This window comes from Nerophis lumbriciformis, linkage group LG22 (genome assembly GCF_033978685.3).
Source record: "Nerophis lumbriciformis linkage group LG22, RoL_Nlum_v2.1, whole genome shotgun sequence".
Taxonomy (NCBI): domain Eukaryota; kingdom Metazoa; phylum Chordata; class Actinopteri; order Syngnathiformes; family Syngnathidae; genus Nerophis; species Nerophis lumbriciformis.
In genome coordinates this window covers 41,267,459-41,291,458 of record NC_084569.2, presented here as the reverse complement: position 1 = coordinate 41,291,458, position 24,000 = coordinate 41,267,459, and the positions used below count along the sequence as shown (strand labels likewise).

Here is a 24,000-nt window from a genome sequence, read left to right as displayed (position 1 = left end):
CATGTTGTTTGTGTTATAGAATATTGGTTGGTAAATGACCAAAATTCAAGGGTCAAATCAACGTCAGAACCCAACATTGATTAAATGTTGTCAAAAGACATGTTTTTTGTGTGTTGTCGAATATTGGTTAGAAAATTACCAAATTTCAAGGGTCAAATCAACGTCAGAACCCAACATTGATTAAAAGTCGTCAAAAAGCATGTTGTTTCAAAGTTGTATTCATGTTGTGGATTATTGGTTGGGAAATGACCAAAATTCAATGTCAAATCAACGTCACAACCTGACATTGAATAAACGTTGTCAAAAAGCATGTTGTTTCAACGTTGTATTTGTGTTGTAGAATATTGGTTGCAAAATTACCTTATTTCAAGGTCAAATCAACGTTAGAATCTGACATTGATTAAACGTCGTCAAAAAGCATGTTGTTTCAACGTTGTATTTGTGTTGTTGAATATTGGTTAGAAAATGACACAAATTCAATGTCAATTCAATGTCAAAACCTGACATTGAATAAACATCAAAAAGCATGTTGTTTCAACGTTGTATTTGTGTTGTGGAGTATTGGTTGGGAAATGACCAAAATTCAATGGTCAAATCAACATCACAACCTGACATTGATTAAATGATGTCAAAAAGCATGTTGTTTCAACGTTGTGTTTGCGTTGTGGAGTATTGGTTGGGAAATTACCAAATTTCAATGTCAAATCAATGTCAGAATCTGACATTGAATAAACATCAAAAAGCATGTTGTTTCAACGTTGTATTTGTGTTGTAGTATATTGGTTGGGAAATGACCAAAATTCAATGTCAAATCAACGTCACAACCTGACATTGAATAAACATAAAAAAGCATGTTGTTTCAACGTTGTATTTGTGTTGTAGAATATTGGTTGGGAAATGACCAAAATTCAATGGTCAAATAAACGTCAGAACCTGACATTGTTTAAGCGTTGTCAGAAAGCATGTTGTTTCAACGTTGTATCTGTGTTGTAGAATATTGGTTGGGAAATGACCTTAATTCAAGGTCAAATCAACATTAGAACCTGACATTGATTAAACGTCGTCATAAAGCATGTTGTTTCAACGTTGTATTTGTGTTGTAGATTATTGGTTAGAAAATGACCAAAATTAAATGTCAAATCAACGTCAGAACCTGACATTGAATAAACGTCATAAAGCATGTTGTTTCAACGTTGTATTTGTGTTGTAGATTATTGGTTAGAAAATGACCAAAATTCAATGTTAAATCAACGTCAGAACCTGACATTGAATACACATCAAAAAGCATGTTGTTTCAACGTTGTATTTGTGTTGTGGAGTATTGGTTGGGAAATTACCAAATTTCAATGGTCAAATCAACATCACAACCTGACATTGATTAAATGTTGTCATAAAGCATGTTGTTTCAACGTTGTATTTGTGTTGTAGAATATTGGTTGGGAAATTACCAAATTTCAATGTCAAATCAATGTCAGAATCTGACATTGAATAAACATCAAAAATCATGTTGTTTCAACGTTGTATTTGTGTTGTAGTATATTGGTTGCGAAATGACCAAAATTCAATGTCAAATCAACGTCACAACGTAACATTGAATAAACATCAAAAAGCATGTTGTTTCAATGTTGTATTCATGTTGTGGATTATTGGTTGGGAAATGACCAAATTACAATGTCAAATCAACGTCACAACCTGATATTGATTAAACGTTGTGAAAAAGCATGTTGTTTCAACGTTGTATTTGTGTTGTAGAATATTGGTTGGAAAATGAACAAAATTCAAAGGTCAAATCAACGTTAGAATCTGACATTGATTAAACGTTGTCAAAAAGCATGTTGTTTCAACGTTGTATTTGTGTTGTAGAATATTGGTTGGGAAATTACCAAATTTCAATGTCAAATCAATGTCAGAATCTGACATTGAATAAACATCAAAAAGCATGTTGTTTCAACGTTGTATTTGTGTTGTAGAATATTGGTTGGGAAATGACCTTACCGGTAATTCAAGGTCAAATCAACGTTAGAACCTGACATTGAATAAACGTCGTCAAAAAGCATGTTGTTTAAACGTTGTATTTGTGTTGTTGAATATTGGTTAGAAAATGACCAAAATTCAATGTCAAATCAACGTCAAAACCTGACATTGAATAAACATCATAAAGCATGTTGTTTCAACGTTGTATTTGTGTTGTAGAATATTGGTTGGGAAATGACCAAATTTCAATGTCAAATCAACATCACAACCTGACATTGATTAAATGTTGTCAAAAAGCATGTTGTTTCAACGTTGTATTTGTGTTGTAGAATATTGGTTAGAAAGTAACCAAATTTCAATGGTCAAATCAACGTCACAACCTGACATTGTCAAAAAGCATGTTGTTTCAACGTTGTGTTTGAGTTGCTTAACGTGAGGACCTAATTGAAAGAGTTGTTTCAATGTCTAGTGGCTGCTGGGAATGTAAAGCATAATAAAGGTGAGTAAGACTTACAGCCTGTGTCTTTGAGGCGGTTGATGGCGTTGGACAGAAGGCGAACACACCCCAGGAAGCCAGCACCTTGTTTCTTGTGGATCTTCTTGTGGTTCCACACACTGATGGTGATGGAGTCGGACTTTCCAATGTATCTGAGGAGGGAAATGGAATTAGAATAAACTATATTCTGCTGCACACAAACAAATAAATCATTTCAGCTTTTTTAATGGTTGTTTCAAACAGACAAAATCAGTCCCTGGTTTTCCATAGGGCCGTGGACTTGGGTGGGCTCACTCCTGTTGCATCCCACTGTAATTATAGCAGCGGGGACCAAAAGGGATATGAAACAATGTTCTGTGAATAAGACGTCTGGACGTTTTGACTGGCTGCCAAATGCCTGTCTGGGTGCAATGTGAGGCTGGCTGGGCCAGACGGACGTGGCAGGAGGGAAGTACTAGAAATTCCTGCTCATCTGCAACACCCTTCATAGAACACCATTCATTAGTCTGGCATACCGCTAATGTCTGAGATATAAACCAGGGCTGTCCAAACTTTCATACAATGTTTACATCAAATATGCTGAAACTAAGGCTGCAGCTAACGATTATTTTTCTATCGATTAATCTATAGATTATTTTTTCGATTAATCGGTTAATCTATAGATTATTTTTCCGATTAATCTATAGATTATTTTTCCTTTTACCGATTATTTTTTTTATTTAAAATGAAGATGAAAAAAATAAATGTTGGCCAGTTTTTTCAAAAGGCATGACTTTTATATACAAAAAAAAAAAGTATGGCCACTCAGTCAACATTGACAACAACATGACAAAATATTCTGTAACAATGTAAACATTTAAAACTTTTAACATTTAACAAAATTAAAAGTAGCTTATTTGCTTTTTAATGTGCAAATATAAAAGTAAACATCCAGTGCAAATCTTAATATTCTGCAATAGTATAAGCATTTCTAAAGTAAAAGTATTGCTTATTTTGCTTTAAAATGTGCAAAAATAAAGATAAACATCCAATACAAAAAAGTGCAAAACGAAATATTCTGTAACAGTGTAAACATTTCAACAAAAGTAAAAGTATTGCTTATTTTGCTTAATAACACAACAATGATAGTATGATTCAAGTGAAAGTTAATTGTTGGTTTGTACATAGTATATGTAACTGTTAATGTTGTAAAAGGTATTTGCACAACTAATTAACGTTAGCGTTAAAGAGGAGCGCGTCTTTGTAAACACTGAACAGGCATGCCAAACGCGCCTCTCAGAGCGAAACAGTGTTTTAGTTTATGAATTTACAACGCAGATACAAATGACACATTCATGATTTTGTGTAATGATGACAACGTATACTCACGCGGACGATTGACTAGTTGATGGTGATGGCAAGAACGCTGTCGGGTGTTTTCTTTTCAAATGTTCCTTCATAGCCGTTGTGCTGCTATGATAGGCCATTTCCGCTCGACACAGTGTGCGTACAACAACTGTCAAGTGTTTTGCTTTTTTCGCTGTGCTTATCCCACACTTGAAGGGATGTACCAATGCTGAATGTGGCTTCTGGATTTCACTCAAAAGACCAGACCGTAGTTACTTTTTCCTTTTATTTTCCTTTAGTTTGCAACAGTTTTTCCAACCAAGAAACAGCTTCTTTTTTCTTCTTTAGTCTTTTTAGCAGTCTTTAGCAGTGTTAGTAGACTTTAGTTTCTTTAGCTGTCATTAGCTGTCTTTAGTAGCCTTTAGCTTCTTTAGTAGGTGAAAAACCTTTAAGGACAAAACACCACAAGATTAACATGCTGTAAAAAATCAATCAATTATCAATCCCATAATTTACAACTATTAATTAGCTATCAAACTCTTAACCATTAAACAAGTGCAAGAAAATGGACACATCTTTTCCCTTTAAGTTAAAACAGATTTTAAATAAATTGTCTCAACATAAATGCACCAAGATACATATAAAATACATTTAAACCCAGAAACACAATAGATAAATGCAACAGAAAACCCAATATGCAAATACATAAATACCTAACCAATTAACCACCTATTTAGATACATATTTAAAATCCATATTCAATATAAATATATTATTAATTTAGCAGTGAAACACTCAATCTTAAACGCTGTCTACTGGTAGAAAAATGCCCCTTTTTCTATGCCCTCACCAACACAGTTAAATCCAACACTTTAAATTGAGCGACTTCACCCTCCTGATGAAGCAAACTGCTCCAACATTTATCAAACTAAGCAAAGAATATCAACACTAAACAACAGTTACATAACACACTGTGTGTATTTAGCCTCCAGACTAAGCACGCTACATGCACACACCCCCCCCCCCCCTCCCCCCCCCCCCCCCCCTCCCATCTCACCAGCGCAACAGGTGCGCCACACCCACGAAGAGAAATATTAAATCTTACATACTTTTGGCACAACTCTGGGTTATCTGTAATGAACTAAACCTTTTTCCACTCTGCGCTGGCGTCTTTTGTACTCCTTGATTTGACACAGCGGTCTAATTACCGGGCTCGCGCACCAGCAGATGAGACGGGAGCGCGCCGCGTTATACCTGCGCGTGAACGTAAACTGATCGGCTCTGATTTTATAAGCCGACTGGCCGAAATAATGCCGAATTATATACATTTGTTTATTGAAATACTCCCACACTTTTGACGACTTTTGGCGTGCTTTTTTTCCCTCGCTCGCACCGCTCGCATCATCTGCTTTGCGCTCCGCCATGACGGCAGTGTGACGTAAATATGCGACGCGTCGAAGCATAAAAACGACGTCGACGTATTTACGTAACCGATGACGTCGACTACGTCGACGCGTCGTTTCAGCCTTAGCTGAAACCAACACAAAGTAGGTCAATCGTGTATCTCAACACAACATCCAACATATTTGCTTTGCTATAGCTAACAAACAAATTAGTTCAACTACCAAAAAACAAATCCAGATTATAAGGCGCTACTTTTTCCCAACGCTTTGCAACCTGCAGCTTCTAAAACAGCGCGGCTAAATACACTGGAAAGGTGTGTTCGCATTGGACGAGTTCGCTTACTACGGGTGCTGCTGGGTGAATGGCTACAGTGTTTAAAGTTCAAGTTAAAGTACCAATGATTGTCACACACCTTTCCTGCTGTTTAAGACTCTGAACCGGAAGGAGAAGTGCCGTTTCGTCCTCTAATCGTCCACAACGTTTCTACTCGTATGGATTCTTCATTCGTCACTCCAAGCATGTTTGTAAGTTTTACAATATAACTAAAACAATTCATACCGTATTTTCCGCACTATAAGGCGCACCTAAAAACCAAAAATTTTCTCAAAAGCTGACAGTGCGCCTTATAACCCGGTGCGCTTTATATATGGATTAATATTAAGATTCATTTTCATAAAGTTTCGGTCTCGCAACTTCGGTAAACAGCCGCCATCTTTTTTCCCGGTAGAACAGGAAGCGCTTCTTCTTCTACGCAAGCAACCGCCAAGGTAAGCACCCGCCCCCATAGAACAGGAAGCGCTTCTTCTTCTACTGTAAGCAACCACCCGCCCGCGTAGAAGAAGAAAAAGCGCGCGGATATTACCGTACGTTTCATTTCCTTTGTGTGTTTACATCTGTAAAGACCACAAAATGGCTCCTACTAAGCGACAGGGATCCGGTTCATGAAAAGACGCAATCTCTCCATCCGCACACGGATTACTATTTCACAGCAACTGATATTCCTGTGAACCGCACTGTGGATACAACGGGAGCACGTACGGTGAATATTCGCACCACAGGGAATGAGAAGTCATCCTTCACTGTGGTTCTAGCTTGCCATGCTAATGGCCAGAAACTTCCACCCATGGTGATATTCAAAAGGAAGACCTTGCCAAAAGAGACCTTTCCAGCCGGCGTCATCATAAAAGCTAACTCGAAGGGATGGATGAAGAAAAGATGAGCGAGTGGTTAAGGTAAGTTTAAGTTTACGCGAAGAGGCCGGGTGGCTTTTTTCACGCAGCTCTGTCCATGTTGATATACGACTCCATGCGCGCCCACATCACGCTGGTTTTAATATATTATTAAAGTTTGACTGACCTATCTGACTGTTTTTTTGACATTCCTTTAGCGCAGTTAGATGCGGCTTACATATTTATATATAGTGTGCATCTCCACAGAGCAGACCAATAAAAGTGATGTCATGCTAATTTAAGCATCAGTAGTAAGAAGGCCTATTTATTGCAACTTCGTCTGCATAATTCATGAGCGGTCCTAAAGAATGCAGAGTCTGTCTGCTGCTCGTCATTAAGCTCTTAACATGTAAATATATGGACACCACCTTCCCCTTCAAGTCCAAAGTGACAGAAATGGCTCATTTACTGGCCGCGTCCAGTCCGGTATCCTGAGCAACCAAACAAACGAAGACACGCGCTTCCTCCGCCCGCGTCACTCGCATGATCAACACTGGAAACTCTCACTTTTTCACTCAAGGTTACTTTCACATCACAAGCCGTCTTTGGAGAGGAAGAGCAGGGACGTGCACGTGTTCTAGTCAATGGAAGACAATACTACTGGCGTATGAAGTACTTATTCCAAGGGACATTTGGACATTTATGTCCGAGCCATTGTTCCCAGTTTGTGGTGGACTTCAGTGCGGCCAACATTCAAACTCACAGGTCGTAGTGTTGATTCCACTTGGGGTCCAGCGTGTTCCTCACAGTGTCTGTGGAGTGGCACTGCCCAGAACCGTCCACCACCACCTTGGCAAAGGGATCAGGGAGACCTGAGGGTATGACAGAAGTGACAATGGTAAATAAACACATTGGAGAAAACAGAAATCTGGTTTTTTTTTTGCAGGAAGACAATCCCAGATTTCCCAGAATTCAAGGTTTTCCGGGACATTTTTCCCATTTCCGCATTTTTCAACCTATGCAAACCATTCCACCTTCAACACATTCCACTCATCCTGGACATTCAAACTATCATTTTTCCAAGTTCAAAAAAATGCCAGGAATTGCTGGAATTTCCGGTTTTCCAAACTCTTTTTTTCTGTGGACTACTCCTTCCACGTTTTTCAACCCACTTCAACCGTTCCACCATCCAAATATTCCTCTTAATCAGGACAAAAAACCGAAGTTGTTTTTTGAATTGGAAAATGTCCCGGTTTTCCCGAAATTCCGTAATACCAATTCTCAGTTAAAATTGTTTCTCGGCCGATTTGAAAAATTCAAAAACCAACCACTAGGCTCTTTCAAAAAAATTTTTTTTTTTTTTTTTTTTTTTTTAGCATTTTCCAAAAAAATCCTGCTTTCCCCCAAATTCCCAAATTTACATGAAATTCCCATCAACATGAATGAGGAATTTTTCAAAGTTCCACAATTCCCACATTTTTATCCGATTCAAACCGTTCCAACTTCAAAATATTCAGCCTATTCAGGAATTACGTGCTCCATTTCAACAACTCTCAAAAAATAAATTCCAGGATTTCCAAGAATTCACAGTTTTTAGGGACATTTTCCCCATTCAAAATAAATCATACATTTTTCTAAGTTTCACAATTCCCACATTTTTCAACCGATTCAAACCATTCTACCTTCAACACATTGAACTCATCCTGGAAATTAAAACAACCATTTTTCCACGTCCAACACATTTCCAGGAATTCCTGTTTTTTTTTATAACCTTATTTCTAACCTTTAAACTCTAGGAATTCCACAATACCATTTCTCAATTCAACATGTTACTATCTCAACATTTCTCGACCGATTTGAAAAATTCTATTTTTTTAACACTTTCAAAAAAATTCCCGCTTTTCCCATTGAAATGAATGGGACATTTTTGAAAGTTCCACAACGCCCACATTTTTTATCTGATTCAAACCGTTCCAACTTCAAAATATTGTGTGCTCCCTTTCAACAATTCTAAAAAAATTCCAGGATTTCAGTTCAACTTCAGCTTTGGAGCATTCACACGCAATTCCTTCAGGAATTGCCTTATCTAGACTGCTATATAAAAAAAAAAAAGGTATTCCACTCATCTTGGACATTCAAACCATCATTTTTCCAAGTTCAAAAAAATTCCAGGAATTGCTGGAATTTCCGGTTTTCCAAACTCTTTTTTCTGTCGACTACTCCTTCCACATTTTCCCACCCACTTTAACTGTTCAATCGTCCAAACATTCCTCTTAATCAGGACAAAAAAACGAAGTTGTTTTTTGAACTGGAAAATTTCCCGGTTTTCCCGAAATTCCGTAATACCAATTCTCAGTTAAAATTGTTTCTCGGCCGATTTGAAAAATTCAAAAACCAACCATTAGGCTCATTCAAAAAATTATTATTATTTTTTTTAGCATTTTCCCAAAAAATTCCTGCTTTTCCCAAAATTCCCAAATTTACATGAAATTCCCATCAACATGAATGGGACATTTTTCAAAGTTCCACAATTCCCACATTTTTATCCGATTCAAACCGTTCCAACTTCAAAATATTCAGCCTGTTCAGGAATTATGTGCTCCATTTCAACAACTCTAAAAAAAAAATAATTCCAGGGTTTCCAAGAATTCACAGTTTTTAGGGACATTTTCCCCATTCAAAATAAATCATACATTTTTCTAAGTTTCACAATTCCCACATTTTTCAACCGATTCAAACCATTCCACCTTCAACACATTGAACTCATCCTGGAAATTAAAACAACCATTTTTCCACATCCAACACATTTCCAGGAATTCCTGTTTTTTTTCTAACCTTATTTCTAACCTTTAAACTCTAGGAATTGCGCAATACCATTTCTCAATTCAACATGTTACAATCTCAACATTTCTCGACCGATTTGAAAAATTCTATTTTTTTAAAACTTTAAAAAAAATTCCCGCTTTTCCCGAAATTCCCATTGAAATGAGTGGGACATTTTTGAAAGTTCCACAACGCCCACATTTTTCATCTGATTCAAACCGTTCCAACTTCAAAATATTGTGTGCTCCCTTTCAACAATTCTAAAAAAATTCCAGGATTTCAGTTCAACTTCAGCATTGGAGCATTCACACGCAATTCCTTCAGGAATTGCCTTATCTAGTCTGCTATAAAAAAAAAAAGGTATTCCACTCATCCTGGACATTCAAACCATCATTTTTCCAAGTTCAAAAAAATTCCAGGAATTGCTGGAATTTCCGGTTTTCCAAACTCTTTTTTTCTGTCGACTACTCCTTCCACATTTTTCCACCCACTTTAACTGTTCAACCGTCCAAACATTCCTCTTAATCAGGCCAAAAAAACTAAGTTGTTTTTTAACTGGAAAAATTCCCAGTTTTCTCGAAATTCCGTAATACCAATTCTCAGTTAAAATTGTTTCTCGGCCGATTTGAAAAATTCAAAAACCAACCATTAGGCTCATTAACATTTTTTTTAATTTTTTTTTAGCATTTTCCCAAAAATTCCTGCTTTTTCCAAAATTCCCAAATTTACATGAAATTCCCATCAACATGAATGGGACATTTTTCAAAGTTCCATAATTCCCACATTTTTATCCGATTCAAACCGTTCCAACTTCAAAATATTTAGCCTGTTCAAGAAGTACATGCTCCATTTCAACAACTCTAAAAAAAAAAAAAGAAATTCCAGGATTTCCAAGAATTCACAGTTTTTAGGGACATTTTCCCTATTCAAAATAAATTATACATTTTTCTAAGTTTCACAATTCCCACATTTTTCAACCGATTCAAACCATTCCACCTTCAACACATTCAACTCATCCTGGAAATTAAAACAACCATTTTTCCACGTCCAACACATTTCCAGGAATTCCTGTTTTTTTTTTTATAACCTTATTTCTAACCTTTAAACTCTAGGAATTCCGCAATACCATTTCTCAATTCAACATGTTACTATCTCAACATTTCTCAACCAATTTGAAAAATTCAAGTTTTTTAACACTTTCAAAAAATGTCCCGCTTTTCCCGAAATTCCCAAATGTTTTGGAAATTCCCATTGAAATCAATGGGACATTTTTCAAAGTTTCACAATTCCCACATTTTTCATCTGATTCAAACCATTCCACCTTCAAAATATTCAGCCTGTTTGGGAATTGTGTGCTCTACTTCAACAATTCAAAAAAAATTCCAGGATTTAAGTTCAACTTCAGCATTGGAGCATTCACACGCAATTCCTTCAGGAATTGCCTTATCTTGTCTGCTATAAAAAAAAATGGTATTCCACTCATCCTGGACATTCAAACCATAATTTTTCCAAGTTCAAAAAAATTCCAGGAATTGCTGGAATTCCCGGTTTTCCAAACTCTTTTTTCTGTCGACTACTCCTTCCACATTTTTCCACCCACTTTAACCGTTCAACCGTCCAAACATTCCTCTTAATCAGGACAAAAAAACAAAGTTGTTTTTTGAACTGGAAAATTTCCCGGTTTTCCCGAAATTCTGTAATACCAATTCTCAGTTAAAATTGTTTCTCGGCCGATTTGAAAAATTCAAAAACCAACCATTAGGCTCATAAAAAATTTTTTTTTTTTTTTTTTTAGCATTTTCCAAAAAATTCCTGCTTTTCCCAAAATTCCCAAATTTACATGAAATTCCCATCAACATGAATGGGATATTTTTCAAAGTTCCATAATTCCCACATTTTTATCCGATTCAAATCGTTCCAACTTCAAAATATTTAGCCTGTTCAAGAAGTACGTGCTCCATTTCAACAACTCTAAAAAAAAAGAAATTCCAGGATTTCCAAGAATTCCCAGTTTTTAGGGACATTTTCCCCATTCAAAATAAATTATACATTTTTCTAAGTTTCACAATTCCCACATTTTTCAACCGATTCAAACCATTCCACCTTCAACACATTCAAATCATCCTGGAAATTAAAACAACCATTTTTCCACGTCCAACACATTTCCAGGAATTCCTGGTTTTTTTTCTAACCTTATTTCTAACCTTTAAACTCTAGGAATTGCGCAATACCATTTCTCAATTCAACATGTTACAATCTCAACATTTCTCGACCGATTTGAAAAATTCTATTTTTTTAACACTTTCAAAAAAATTCCCGCTTTTCCCGAAATTCCCATTGAAATGAATGGGACATTTTTGAAAGTTCCACAACGCCCACATTTTTCATCTGATTCAAACCGTTCCAACTTCAAAATATTGTGTGCTCCCTTTCAACAATTCTAAAAAAATTCCAGGATTTCAGTTCAACTTCAGCTTTGGAGCATTCACACGCAATTCCTTCAGGAATTGCCTTATCTAGACTGCTATAAAAAAAAAAAAAGGTATTCCACTCATCCTGGACATTCAAACCATCATTTTTCCAAGTTCAAAAAAATTCCAGGAATTGCTGGAATTTCCGGTTTTCCAAGCTCTTTTTTATGTCGACTACTCCTTCCACATTTTTCCACCCACTTTAGCTGTTCAACCGTCCAAACATTCCTCTTAATCAGGACAAAAAAACGAAGTTGTTTTTTGAACTGGAAAAATTCCCGGTTTTCGCAAAATTCCGTAATACCAATTCTCAGTTAAAATTGTTTCTCGGCCGAGTTGAAAAATTAAAAAACCAACCATTAGGCTCATTCAATTTTTTTTATTTTTTTTAATTTTTTTTAGCATTTTCCAAAAAATTCCTGCTTCTCCCAAAATTCTCAAATTTACATGAAATTCCCATCAACATGAATGGGACATTGTTCAAAGTTCCACAATTCCCACATTTTTATCCGATTCAAACCGTTCCAACTTCAAAATATTCAGCCTGTTCAGGAATTTCGTGCTCCATTTCAACAACTCTAAAAAAAATTCCAGGATTTCCAAGAATTCACAATTTTTAGGGACATTTTCCCCATTCAAAATAAATCATACATTTTTCTAAGTTTCACAATTCCCACATTTTTCAACCGATTCAAACTCATCCTGGAAATTAAAACAACCATTTTTCCATGTCCTACACATTTCCAGGAATTCCTGTTTTTTTTTTTATAACCTTATTTCTAACCTTTAAACTCTAGGAATTCCACAATACCATTTCTCAATTCAACATGTTACAATCTCAACATTTCTCGACCGATTTGAAAAATTCTATTTTTTTTAACACTTTCAAAAAAAATTCCCGCTTTTCCCGAAATTCCCATTGAAATGAATGGGACATTTTTGAAAGTTCCACAACTCCCACATTTTTCATCTGATTCAAACCGTTCCAACTTCAAAATATTGTGTGCTCCTTTTCAACAATTCTAAAAAAATTCCAGGATTTTAGTTCAACTTCAGCTTTGGAGCATTCACACGCAATTCCTTCAGGAATTGCCTTATCTAGTCTGCTATATAAAAAATAAAAGGTATTCCACTCATACTGGACATTCAAACCATCATTTTTCCAAGTTAAAAAAAATTCCGGGAATTGCTGGAATTTCCGGTTTTCCAAACTCTTTTTTATGTCGACTACTCCTTCCACATTTTCCCACCCACTTTAATTGTTCAACCGTCCAAACATTCCTCTTAATCAGGACAAAAAAACGAAGTTGTTTTTTGAATTGGAAAATTTCCCGGTTTTCCCGAAATTCCGTCATACCAATTCTCAGTTAAAATTGTTTCTCAGTTGATTTGAAAAATTAAAAAACCAACCATTAGGCTCATTCATAAAATTATTATTATTATTTTTTTTTAGCATTTTCCAAAAAATTCCTGCTTTTCCCAAAATTCCCAAATTTACATGAAATTCCCATCAACATGAATGGGACATTTTTCAAAGTTCCACAATTCCCACATTTTTATCCGATTCAAACCGTTCCAACTTCAAAATATTCAGCCTGTTCAGGAATTACGTGCTCCATTTCAACAACTCTAAAAAAAAATTCCCAATTTTTAGGGACATTTTCCCCATTCAAAATAAATTATACATATTTTAACTTCCACAATTCCCACATTTTTCACCCAATTCAAACCATTCCACCTTCAACACGTTCAACTCTTCCTGGAAATGAAAACAACCATTTTTCCACGTTCAACACATTTCCAGGAATTCCTGTTTTTTTTCTGACCTTATTTCTAACCTTTAAACTCTAGGAATTCCGCAATACCATTTCTCAATTCAACATGTTACTATCTCAACATTTCTCGACCAATTTGAAAAATTCAAGTTTTTTAACACTTTCAAAAAATGTCCCGCTTTTCCCGAAATTCCCAAATGTTTTGGAAATTCCCATTGAAATCAATGGGACATTTTTCAAAGTTTCACAATTCCCACATTTTTCATCTGATTCAAACCATTCCACCTTCAAAATATTCAGCCTGTTTGGGAATTGTGTGCTCTACTTCAACAATTCTAAAAAAATTCCAGGATTTAAGTTCAACTTCAGCATTGGAGCATTCACACGCAATTCCTTCAGGAATTGCCTTATCTAGTCTGCTATTAAAAAAAATGGTATTCCACTCATCCTGGACATTCAAACCATAATTCTTCCAAGTTCAAAAAAATTCCAGGAATTGCTGGAATTTCCGGTTTTCCAAGCTCTTTTTTATGTCGACTACTCCTTCCACATTTTTCCACCCACTTTAATCAGGACAAAAAAACGAAGATATTTTTTGAACTGGAAAATTTCCTGGTTTTCCCGAAATTCCGTAATACCAATTCTCAGTTAAAATTGTTTCTCGGCCGAGTTGAAAAATTAAAAAAACAACCATTAGGCTCATTCAATTTTTTTTTTTTTTTTTTTTTTTTTTTTTTCGCATTTTCCAAAAAATTCCTGCTTCTCCCAAAATTCCCAAATTTACATGAAATTCCCATCAACATGAATGGGACATTTTTCAAAGTTCCACAATTCCCACATTTTTATCCGATTCAAACCGTTCCAACTTCAAAATATTTAGCCTGTTCAAGAAGTACGTGCTCCATTTCAACAACTCTAAAAAAAAAAAAAAAGAAATTCCAGGATTTCCAAGAATTCCCAGTTTTTAGGGACATTTTCCCCATTCAAAATAAATCATACATTTTTCTAAGGTTCACAATTCCCACATTTTTCAACCGATTCAAACCATTACACCTTCAACACATTGAACTCATCCTGGAAATGAAAACAACCATTTTTCCACGTCCAACACATTTCCAGGAATTCCTGTTTTTTTTTTCCTCTAACCTTATTTCTAACCTTTAAACTCTAGGAATTCCGCAATACCATTTCTCAATTCAACATGTTACAATCTCAACATTTCTCGACCGATTTGAAAAATTCAATTTTTTTAACACTTTCAAAAAAATTCCCGCTTTTCCCGAAATTCCCATTGAAATGAATGGGACATTTTTTAAAGTTCCACAACGCCCACATTTTTCATCTGATTCAAACCGTTCCAACTTCAAAATATTGTGTGCTCCCTTTCAACAATTCTAAAACAATTCCAGGATTTCAGTTCAACTTCAGCATTGGAGCATTCACACGCAATTCCTTCAGGAATTGCCTTATCTAGTCTGCTATATAAAAAAAAAGGTATTCCACTCATCCTGGACATTCAAACCATCATTTTTCCAAGTTCAAAAAAATTCCAGGAATTGCTGTAATTTCCGGTTTTCCAAACTCTTTTTTCTGTCGACTACTCCTTCCACATTTTTCCACCCACTTTAACTGTTCAACTGTCCAAACATTCCTCTTAATCAGGACAAAAAAACGAAGTTGTTTTTTGAATTGGAAAATTTCCCGGTTTTCCCGAAATTCCGTAATACCAATTCTCAGTTAAAATTGTTTCTCGGCCGAGTTGAAAAATTAAAAAACCAACCATTAGGCTCATTCAAAAAAAATTTTTTTTTTTTTTTTTTTTTTTTTTTAGCATTTTCCAAAAAATTCCTGCTTCTCCCAAAATTCCCAAATTTACATGAAATTCCCATCAACATGAATGGGACAGTTTTCAAAGTTCCACAATTCCCACATTTTTACCCGATTCAAACCGTTCCAACTTCAAAATATTCAGCCTATTCAGGAATTACGTGCTCCATTTCAACAACTCTCAAAAAATAAATTCCAGGATTTCCAAGAATTCACAGTTTTTAGGGACATTTTCCCCATTCAAAATAAATCATACATTTTTCTAAGTTTCACAATTCCCACATTTTTCAACCGATTCAAACCATTCCACCTTCAACACATTCAACTCATCCTGGAAATTAAAACAACCATTTTTCCACATCCAACACATTTCCAGGAATCCCTGTCTTTTTTTATAACCTTATTTCTAACCTTTAAACTCTAGGAATTGCGCAATACCATTTCTCAATTCAACATGTTACAATCTCAACATTTCTCGACCGATTTGAAAAATTCTATTTTTTTAACACTTTCAAAAAAATTCCCGCTTTTCCCGAAATTCCCATTGAAATGAGTGGGACATTTTTGAAAGTTCCACAACTCCCACATTTTTCATCTGATTGAAACCGTTCCAACTTCAAAATATTGTGTGCTCCCTTTCAACAATTCTAAAAAAATTCCAGGATTTCAGTTCAACTTCAGCTTTGGAGCATTCACACGCAATTCCTTCAGGAATTGCCTTATCTAGACTGCTATAAAAAAAAAAAAGGTATTCCACTCATCCTGGACATTCAAACTATCATTTTTCCAAGGTAAAAAAAATCCAGGAATTGCTGGAATTTCCGGTTTTCCAAGCTCTTTTTTCTGTCGACTACTCCTTCCACATTTTTCCACCCACTTTAACTGTTCAACCGTCCAAACATTCCTTTTAATCAGGACAAAAAAACGAAGATGTTTTTTGAACTGGAAAATTTCCCGGTTTTCCCGAAATTCCGTAATACCAATTCTCAGTTAAAATTGTTTCTCGGCCGATTTGAAAAATTAAAAAACCAACCATTAGGCTCATTCAAAAAATTATTATTATTTTTTTTTTAGCATTTTCCAAAAAATTCCTGCTTTTCCCAAAATTCCCAAATTTACATGAAATTCCCATCAACATGAATGGGACATTTTTCAAAGTTCCACAATTCCCACATTTTTATCCGATTCAAACCGTTCCAACTTCAAAATATTTAGCCTGTTCAAGAAGTACATGCTCGATTTAAAAAAAAAAAAAAAAAGAAATTCCAGGATTTCCAAGAATTCACAGTTTTTAGGGACATTTTCCCCATTCAAAATAAATTATACATTTTTTGTTGATTGATTCAAACCATTCCACCTTCAACACATTCAACTCATCCTGGAAATTAAAACAACCATTTTTCCACGTCCAACACATTTCCAGGAATTCCTGTTTTTTTTAATAACCTTATTTCTAACCTTTAAACTCTAGGAATTCCGCAATACCATTTCTCAATTCAACATGTTACAATCTCAACATTTCTCGACCGATTTGAAAAATTCTATTTTTGTAACACTTTCAAAAAAATTCCCGCTTTTCCCATTGAAATGAATGGGACATTTTTGAAAGTTCCACAACGCCCACATTTTTCATCTGATTCAAACCGTTCCAACTTCAAAATATTGTGTGCTCCCTTTCAACAATTCTAAAAAAATTCCAGGATTTCAGTTCAACTTCAGCTTTGGAGCATTCACACGCAATTCCTTCAGGAATTGCCTTATCTAGACTGCTATAAAAAAAAAAAGGTATTCCACTCATCCTGGACATTCAAACTATCATTTTTCCAAGGTAAAAAAAAATCCAGGAATTGCTGGAATTTCCGGTTTTCCAAACTCTTTTTTCTGTCGACTACTCCTTCCACATTTTTCCACCCACTTTAACCGTTCAACCGTCCAAACATTCCTCTTAATCAGGACAAAAAAACGAAGTTGTTTTTTGAACTGGAAAAATTCCCGGTTTTCCCGAAATTCCGTAATACCATTTCTCAGTTAAAATTGTTTCTTGACCGATTTGAAAAATTCAAAAACCAACCATTAGGCTCATTCAAAAAATTATTATTATTTTTTTTAGCATTTTCCAAAAAATCCCTGCTTTTCCCAAAATTCCCAAATTTCCATGAAATTCCCATCAACATGAATGGGACATTTTTCAAAGTTCCACAATTCCCACATTTTTATCCGATTCAAACCGTTCCAACTTCAAAATATTCAGCCTGTTCAGGAACTACGTGCTCCATTTCAACAACTCTAAAAAAAAAAAAAAAATTCCAGGGTTTCCAAGAATACCCAGTTTTTAGGAACATTTTCCCCATTCAAAATAAATCATACATTTTTCTAAGTTTCACAATTCCCACATTTTTCAACCGATTCAAACTTTCAACCGATTCAAACCATTCCACCTTCAACACATTCAAATCATCCTGGAAATTAAAACAACCATTTTTCCACGTCCAACACATTTCCAGGAATTCCTGTTTTTTTTATAACCTTATTTCTAACCTTTAAACTCTAGGAATTGTGCAATACCATTTCTCAATTCAACATGTTACAATCTCAACATTTCTCGACCGATTTGAAAAATTCTATTTTTTTAACACTTTCAAAAAAATTCCCGCTTTTCCCGAAATTCCCATTGAAATGAATGGGACATTTTTTAAAGTTCCACAACGCCCACATTTTTCATCTGATTCAAACCGTTCCAACTTCAAAATATTGTGTGCTCCCTTTCAACAATTCTAAAAAAAATTCCAGGATTTCAGTTCAACTTCAGCTTTGGAGCATTCACACGCAATTCCTTCAGGAATTGCCTTATCTAGACTGCTATAATAAAAAAAAAAGGTATTCCACTCATCCTGGACATTCAAACTATCATTTTTCCAAGGTAAAAAAAAATCCAGGAATTGCTGGAATTTCCGGTTTTCCAAGCTCTTTTTTATGTCGACTACTCCTTCCACATTTTTTCACCCACTTTAACTGTTCAACCGTCCAAACATTCCTCTTAATCAGGACAAAAAAACGAAGTTGTTTTTTGAACTGGAAAAATTCCCGGTTTTCCCGAAATTCCGTAATACCAATTCTCAGTTAAAATTGTTTCTCGACCGATTTGAAAAATTCAAAAACCAACCATTAGGCTCATTCAAAAAAAAAAAGTTTTTATTTTTTTTATTTTTTTTTAGCATTTTCCAAAAAATTCCTGCTTTTCCCAAAATTCCCAAATTTACATGAAATTCCCATCAACATGAATGGGACATTTTTCAAAGTTCCACAATTCCCACATTTTTATCCGATTCAAACCGTCCCAACTTCAAAATATTTAGCCTGTTCAAGAAGTACGTGCTCCATTTCAACAACTCTATAAAAAAAAAAGAAATTCCAGGATTTCCAAGAACTCCCAGTTTTTAGGGACATTTTCCCCATTCAAAATAAATTATACATTTTTTGTTGATTGATTCAAACCATTCAACCTTCAACACATTGAACTCATCCTGGAAATTAAAACAACCATTTTTCCACATCCAACACATTTCATTTCCAGGAATTCCTGTTTTTTTTTTTTATAACCTTATTTCTAACCTTTAAACTGTAGGAATTCCGCAATACCATTTCTCAATTCAACATGTTACAATCTCAACATTTCTCGACCGATTTGAAAAATTCTATTTTTTTAACACTTTCAAAAAAATTCCCGCTTTTCCCGAAATTCCCATTGAAATGAATGGGACATTTTTGAAAGTTCCACAACGCCCACATTTTTCATCTGATTCAAACCGTTCCAACTTCAAAATATTGTGTGCTCCTTTTCAACAATTCTAAAAAAATTCCAGGATTTTAGTTCAACTTCAGCTTTGGAGCATTCACACGCAATTCCTTCAGGAATTGCCTTATCTATCTAGTCTGCTATATAAAAAAAAAAAGGTATTCCACTCATCCTGGACATTCAAACCATCATTTTTCCAAGTTCAAAAAAATTCCAGGAATTGCTGGAATTTCCGGTTTTCCAAACTCTTTTTTCTGTCGACTACTCCTTCCACATTTTTCCACCCACTTTAACCGTTCAACCGTCCAAACATTCCTCTTAATCAGGACAAAAAAACGAAGTTGTTTTTTGAACTGGAAAAATTCCCGGTTTTCCCGAAATTCCGTAATACCATTTCTCAGTTAAAATTGTTTCTCGACCGATTTGAAAAATTCAAAAACCAACCATTAGGCTCATTCAAAAAAAAAAAGTTTTTATTTTTTTTATTTTTTTTTAGCATTTTCCAAAAAATTCCTGCTTTTCCCAAAATTCCCAAATTTACATGAAATTCCCATCAACATGAATGGGACATTTTTCAAAGTTCCACAATTCCCACATTTTTATCCGATTCAAACCGTCCCAACTTCAAAATATTTAGCCTGTTCAAGAAGTACGTGCTCCATTTCAACAACTCTATAAAAAAAAAAGAAATTCCAGGATTTCCAAGAACTCCCAGTTTTTAGGGACATTTTCCCCATTCAAAATAAATTATACATTTTTTGTTGATTGATTCAAACCATTCAACCTTCAACACATTGAACTCATCCTGGAAATTAAAACAACCATTTTTCCACATCCAACACATTTCATTTCCAGGAATTCCTGTTTTTTTTTTTTATAACCTTATTTCTAACCTTTAAACTGTAGGAATTCCGCAATACCATTTCTCAATTCAACATGTTACAATCTCAACATTTCTCGACCGATTTGAAAAATTCTATTTTTTTAACACTTTCAAAAAAATTCCCGCTTTTCCCGAAATTCCCATTGAAATGAATGGGACATTTTTGAAAGTTCCACAACGCCCACATTTTTCATCTGATTCAAACCGTTCCAACTTCAAAATATTGTGTGCTCCTTTTCAACAATTCTAAAAAAATTCCAGGATTTTAGTTCAACTTCAGCTTTGGAGCATTCACACGCAATTCCTTCAGGAATTGCCTTATCTATCTAGTCTGCTATATAAAAAAAAAAAGGTATTCCACTCATCCTGGACATTCAAACCATCATTTTTCCAAGTTCAAAAAAATTCCAGGAATTGCTGGAATTTCCGGTTTTCCAAACTCTTTTTTCTGTCGACTACTCCTTCCACATTTTTCCACCCACTTTAACTGTTCAACCGTCCAAACATTCCTCTTAATCAGGACAAAAAAACGAAGTTGTTTTTTGAACTGGAAAATTTCCCGGTTTTCCCGAAATTCCGTAATACCAATTCTCAGTTAAAATTGTTTCTCGGCCGATTTGAAAAATTCAAAAACCAACCATTAGGCTCATTAACATTTTTTTTTTTTTTTTTTTTTTTTTAAGCATTTTCCCAAAAATTCCTGCTTTTTCCAAATTTCCCAAATTTACATGAAATTCCCATCAACATGAATGGGACATTTTTCAAAGTTCCATAATTCCCACATTTTTATCCGATTCAAACCGTTCCAACTTCAAAATATTTAGCCTGTTCAAGAAGTACGTGCTCCATTTCAACAACTCTAAAAAAAAAAAAAAAGAAATTCCAGGATTTCCAAGAATTCACAGTTTTTAGGGACATTTTCCCCATTCAAAATAAATCATACATTTTTCTAAGTTTCACAATTCCCACATTTTTCAACCGATTCAAACCATTCCACCTTCAACACATTGAACTCATCCTGGAAATTAAAACAACCATTTTTCCACGTTCTACACATTTCCAGGAATCCCTGTTTTTTTTTTATAACCTTATTTCTAACCTTTAAACTCTAGGAATTGCGCAATACCATTTCTCAATTCAACATGTTACAATCTCAACTTTTCTCGACCGATTTGAAATTTTTTTTTTTTTTAACACTTTCAAAAAAATTCCCGCTTTCCCGAAATTCCCATTGAAATGAATGGGACATTTTTGAAAGTTCCACAACTCCCACATTTTTCATCTGATTCAAACCGTTCCAACTTCAAAATATTGTGTGCTCCTTTTCAACAATTCTAAAAAAAATTCCAGGATTTTAGTTCAACTTCAGCTTTGGAGCATTCACACGCAATTCCTTCAGGAATTGCCTTATCTAGTCTGCTATAAAAAAAAAAAAAAAAAAGGTATTCCACTCATCCTGGACATTCAAACCATCATTTTTCCAAGTTCAAAAAAATTCCAGGAATTGCTGGAATTTCCGGTTTTCCAAACTCTTTTTTTCTGTCGACTACTCCTTCCACATTTTTCCACCCACTTTAACTGTTCAACCGTCCAAACATTCCTCTTAATCAGGACAAAAAAACGAAATTGTTTTTGAACTGGAAAAATTCCCAGTTTTCCCGAAATTCCGTAATACCAATTCTCAGTTAAAATTGTTTCTCGGCCGATTTGAAAAATTCAAAAACCAACCATTAGGCTCATTAACATTTTTTTTTTTTTTTTTTTTTTTTTTTTAGCATTTTCCCAAAAATTCCTGCTTTTCCCAAAATTCCCAAATTTACATGAAATTCCCATCAACATGAATGGGACATTTTTCAAAGTTCTACAATTCCCACATTTTTATCCGATTCAAACCGTTCCAACTTCAAAATATTTAGCCTGTTCAAGAAGTAAATGCTCGATTTAAAAACAAAAAAAAGAAATTCCAGGATTTCCAAGAATTCACAGTTTTTAGGGACATTTTCCCCATTCAAAATAAATTATATATTTTTTGTTGATTGATTTAAACCATTCCACCTTCAACACATTCAACTCATCCTGGAAATTAAAACAACCATTTTTCCACATCCAACACATTTCATTTCCAGGAATTCCTGTTTTTTTTTTTTATAACCTTATTTCTAACCTTTAAACTGTAGGAATTGTGCAATACCATTTCTCAATTCAACATGTTACAATCTAAACATTTCTCGACCGATTTGAAAAATTCTATTTTTTTAACACTTTCAAAAAAATTCCCGCTTTTCCCGACATTCCCATTGAAATGAATGGGACATTTTTGAAAGATCCACAACTCCCACATTTTTCATCTGATTCAAACCGTTCCAACTTCAAAATATTGTGTGCTCCCTTTCAACAATTCTAAAAAAATTCCAGGATTTCAGTTCAACTTCAGCTTTGGAGCATTCACACGCAATTCCTTCAGGAATTGCCTTATCTAGTCTGTCTATGCTATAAAAAAATGGTATCTATACGTGATTACTGGTAATTAGTTCTGAGCTAACTGTGAACAAAATGCGCTTAATCCCAATCAGGCCTAATTTGAAGGAGTGTCCACCAATCAGACAGGCGCTATTGTGGCGTTCCAGACACGCTCAGACAGAGCGTCTTATCTGCGGTCTCCCTAACTGAATGTTTGCTCAGCTCCTCAGCACTGGAATGGCAGGAATGGGCACCACAGAAACCACCTGGGTGAGCACTCAACCTTTACATGCTCCTTCACCATGACAGCCTGACCCAAACACAGCAAAACACAACACCATTTCCCAAGGAAAGGGAAAAGTCAAGTACACAAGACACTCGCTTTTAGCTTGACGGAACACACTAGTTATCCACCAATGACTGAGGAGGATAGTGTCTTCTTGTGTTAGACCACGGACGCCCGGAGTGGGACAAATTTGGACCGTGGTGTTGTTTCGCTTGGCTTCACAATCTTTGATGGCATGTCAGCAAAACTACACTGTGAAAAAGTCCGTTGATATTACAATAAATAACAATTGGTAACTCAACCACCAGAAATTGACCACAAAATCATCAGTGGTAACATGTTTTCATCTCCAGTAATGCACTGTACAAACAGGAAAAGTAGCTTTTAAGGTAAAAAAAAAAACTGGCAACTCAGCTCAGTCACCAGAGTTTGAACCTAATGACAACAGTGGTACAGTTTTTAGATGTACAGTTGTTGGTGTAAAAACGTTGTAAATTTGATGGTAAAATTCAGGTGACTGAGCAGCCAGTTATTTATGATCATAAAACCTATCATTTTACAAATCATCAGTGGTATCATATTTCCATTTACAGTAGGGGTGTCCAATTTTTGAATAAATCGTGATTCCTATTTGTTACGATTCTTAATCGATTGGGAAAAAAATATATATATATTTTTTTTTTTAAATTGTATATAATTTTTTTTAAATCGAAAAAATATAAAAATCTATTTTTGGTATTTTTAATTTTTTAAATGTGTCCTTTACAACTACTCAGATAAATCATATTGTTGATGTAGATGGTAAAGTTGTGACTTGTTGACGCTCTACGGAACAATTTACAGTAAAAACATCAGTGGTAACATTTTCCACTCCCAGTAATGCAGTGTAAAAACATTCCCAGTAATGCAGTGTAAAAACAGGAGAAGTAGATTTTAAGGTAAAAATAACAGTGAAAATGGATGTAGATTTTACAGTAAAAAACGGGCAACTCAGTCACCAGAATTTGAACCTACAAACAACAGTGGTGCAGTTTTTCGATATAGAGTTTTTGCTGTAAAAACATTGTACATCTTATGGTAAAATTCTGGTGACTAACTGCCTGTTTTTTTTATCGTAAAACCAATAGATTGTTTTTTTGCAGGCTAGCTAGTTGTGTTGAAATCTGACTTGTGACTTTTTGACGCTCTATGGAAACATTTACCGTAAAATGATCAGATGTAACATTTTTACATTTCCAAAATAGATTTTCCACTGAATCGTGATTCTCATTTGTAAAGATTGTTAATCGATAAAAAGAAAGAAATCAAAA

At 34.9% G+C, this 24,000-nt stretch overlaps 1 protein-coding gene across 1 annotated transcript in view; it reads right to left on the bottom strand.

The window, feature by feature from the left end:
- The window catches only part of smurf2 (SMAD specific E3 ubiquitin protein ligase 2), a 203,916-nt gene that overhangs the window by 109,662 nt on the left and 70,254 nt on the right, over window positions 1–24,000 (bottom strand). The window contains exons 3-4 of the mRNA XM_061973879.2: window positions 7,133–7,241; window positions 2,489–2,622 (exon numbers count right to left, since the gene is read on the bottom strand). Of these exons, the coding sequence (XP_061829863.1) occupies window positions 2,489–2,622; window positions 7,133–7,241 (243 nt within the window). The remainder of the gene's footprint in view (window positions 1–2,488; window positions 2,623–7,132; window positions 7,242–24,000) is intronic.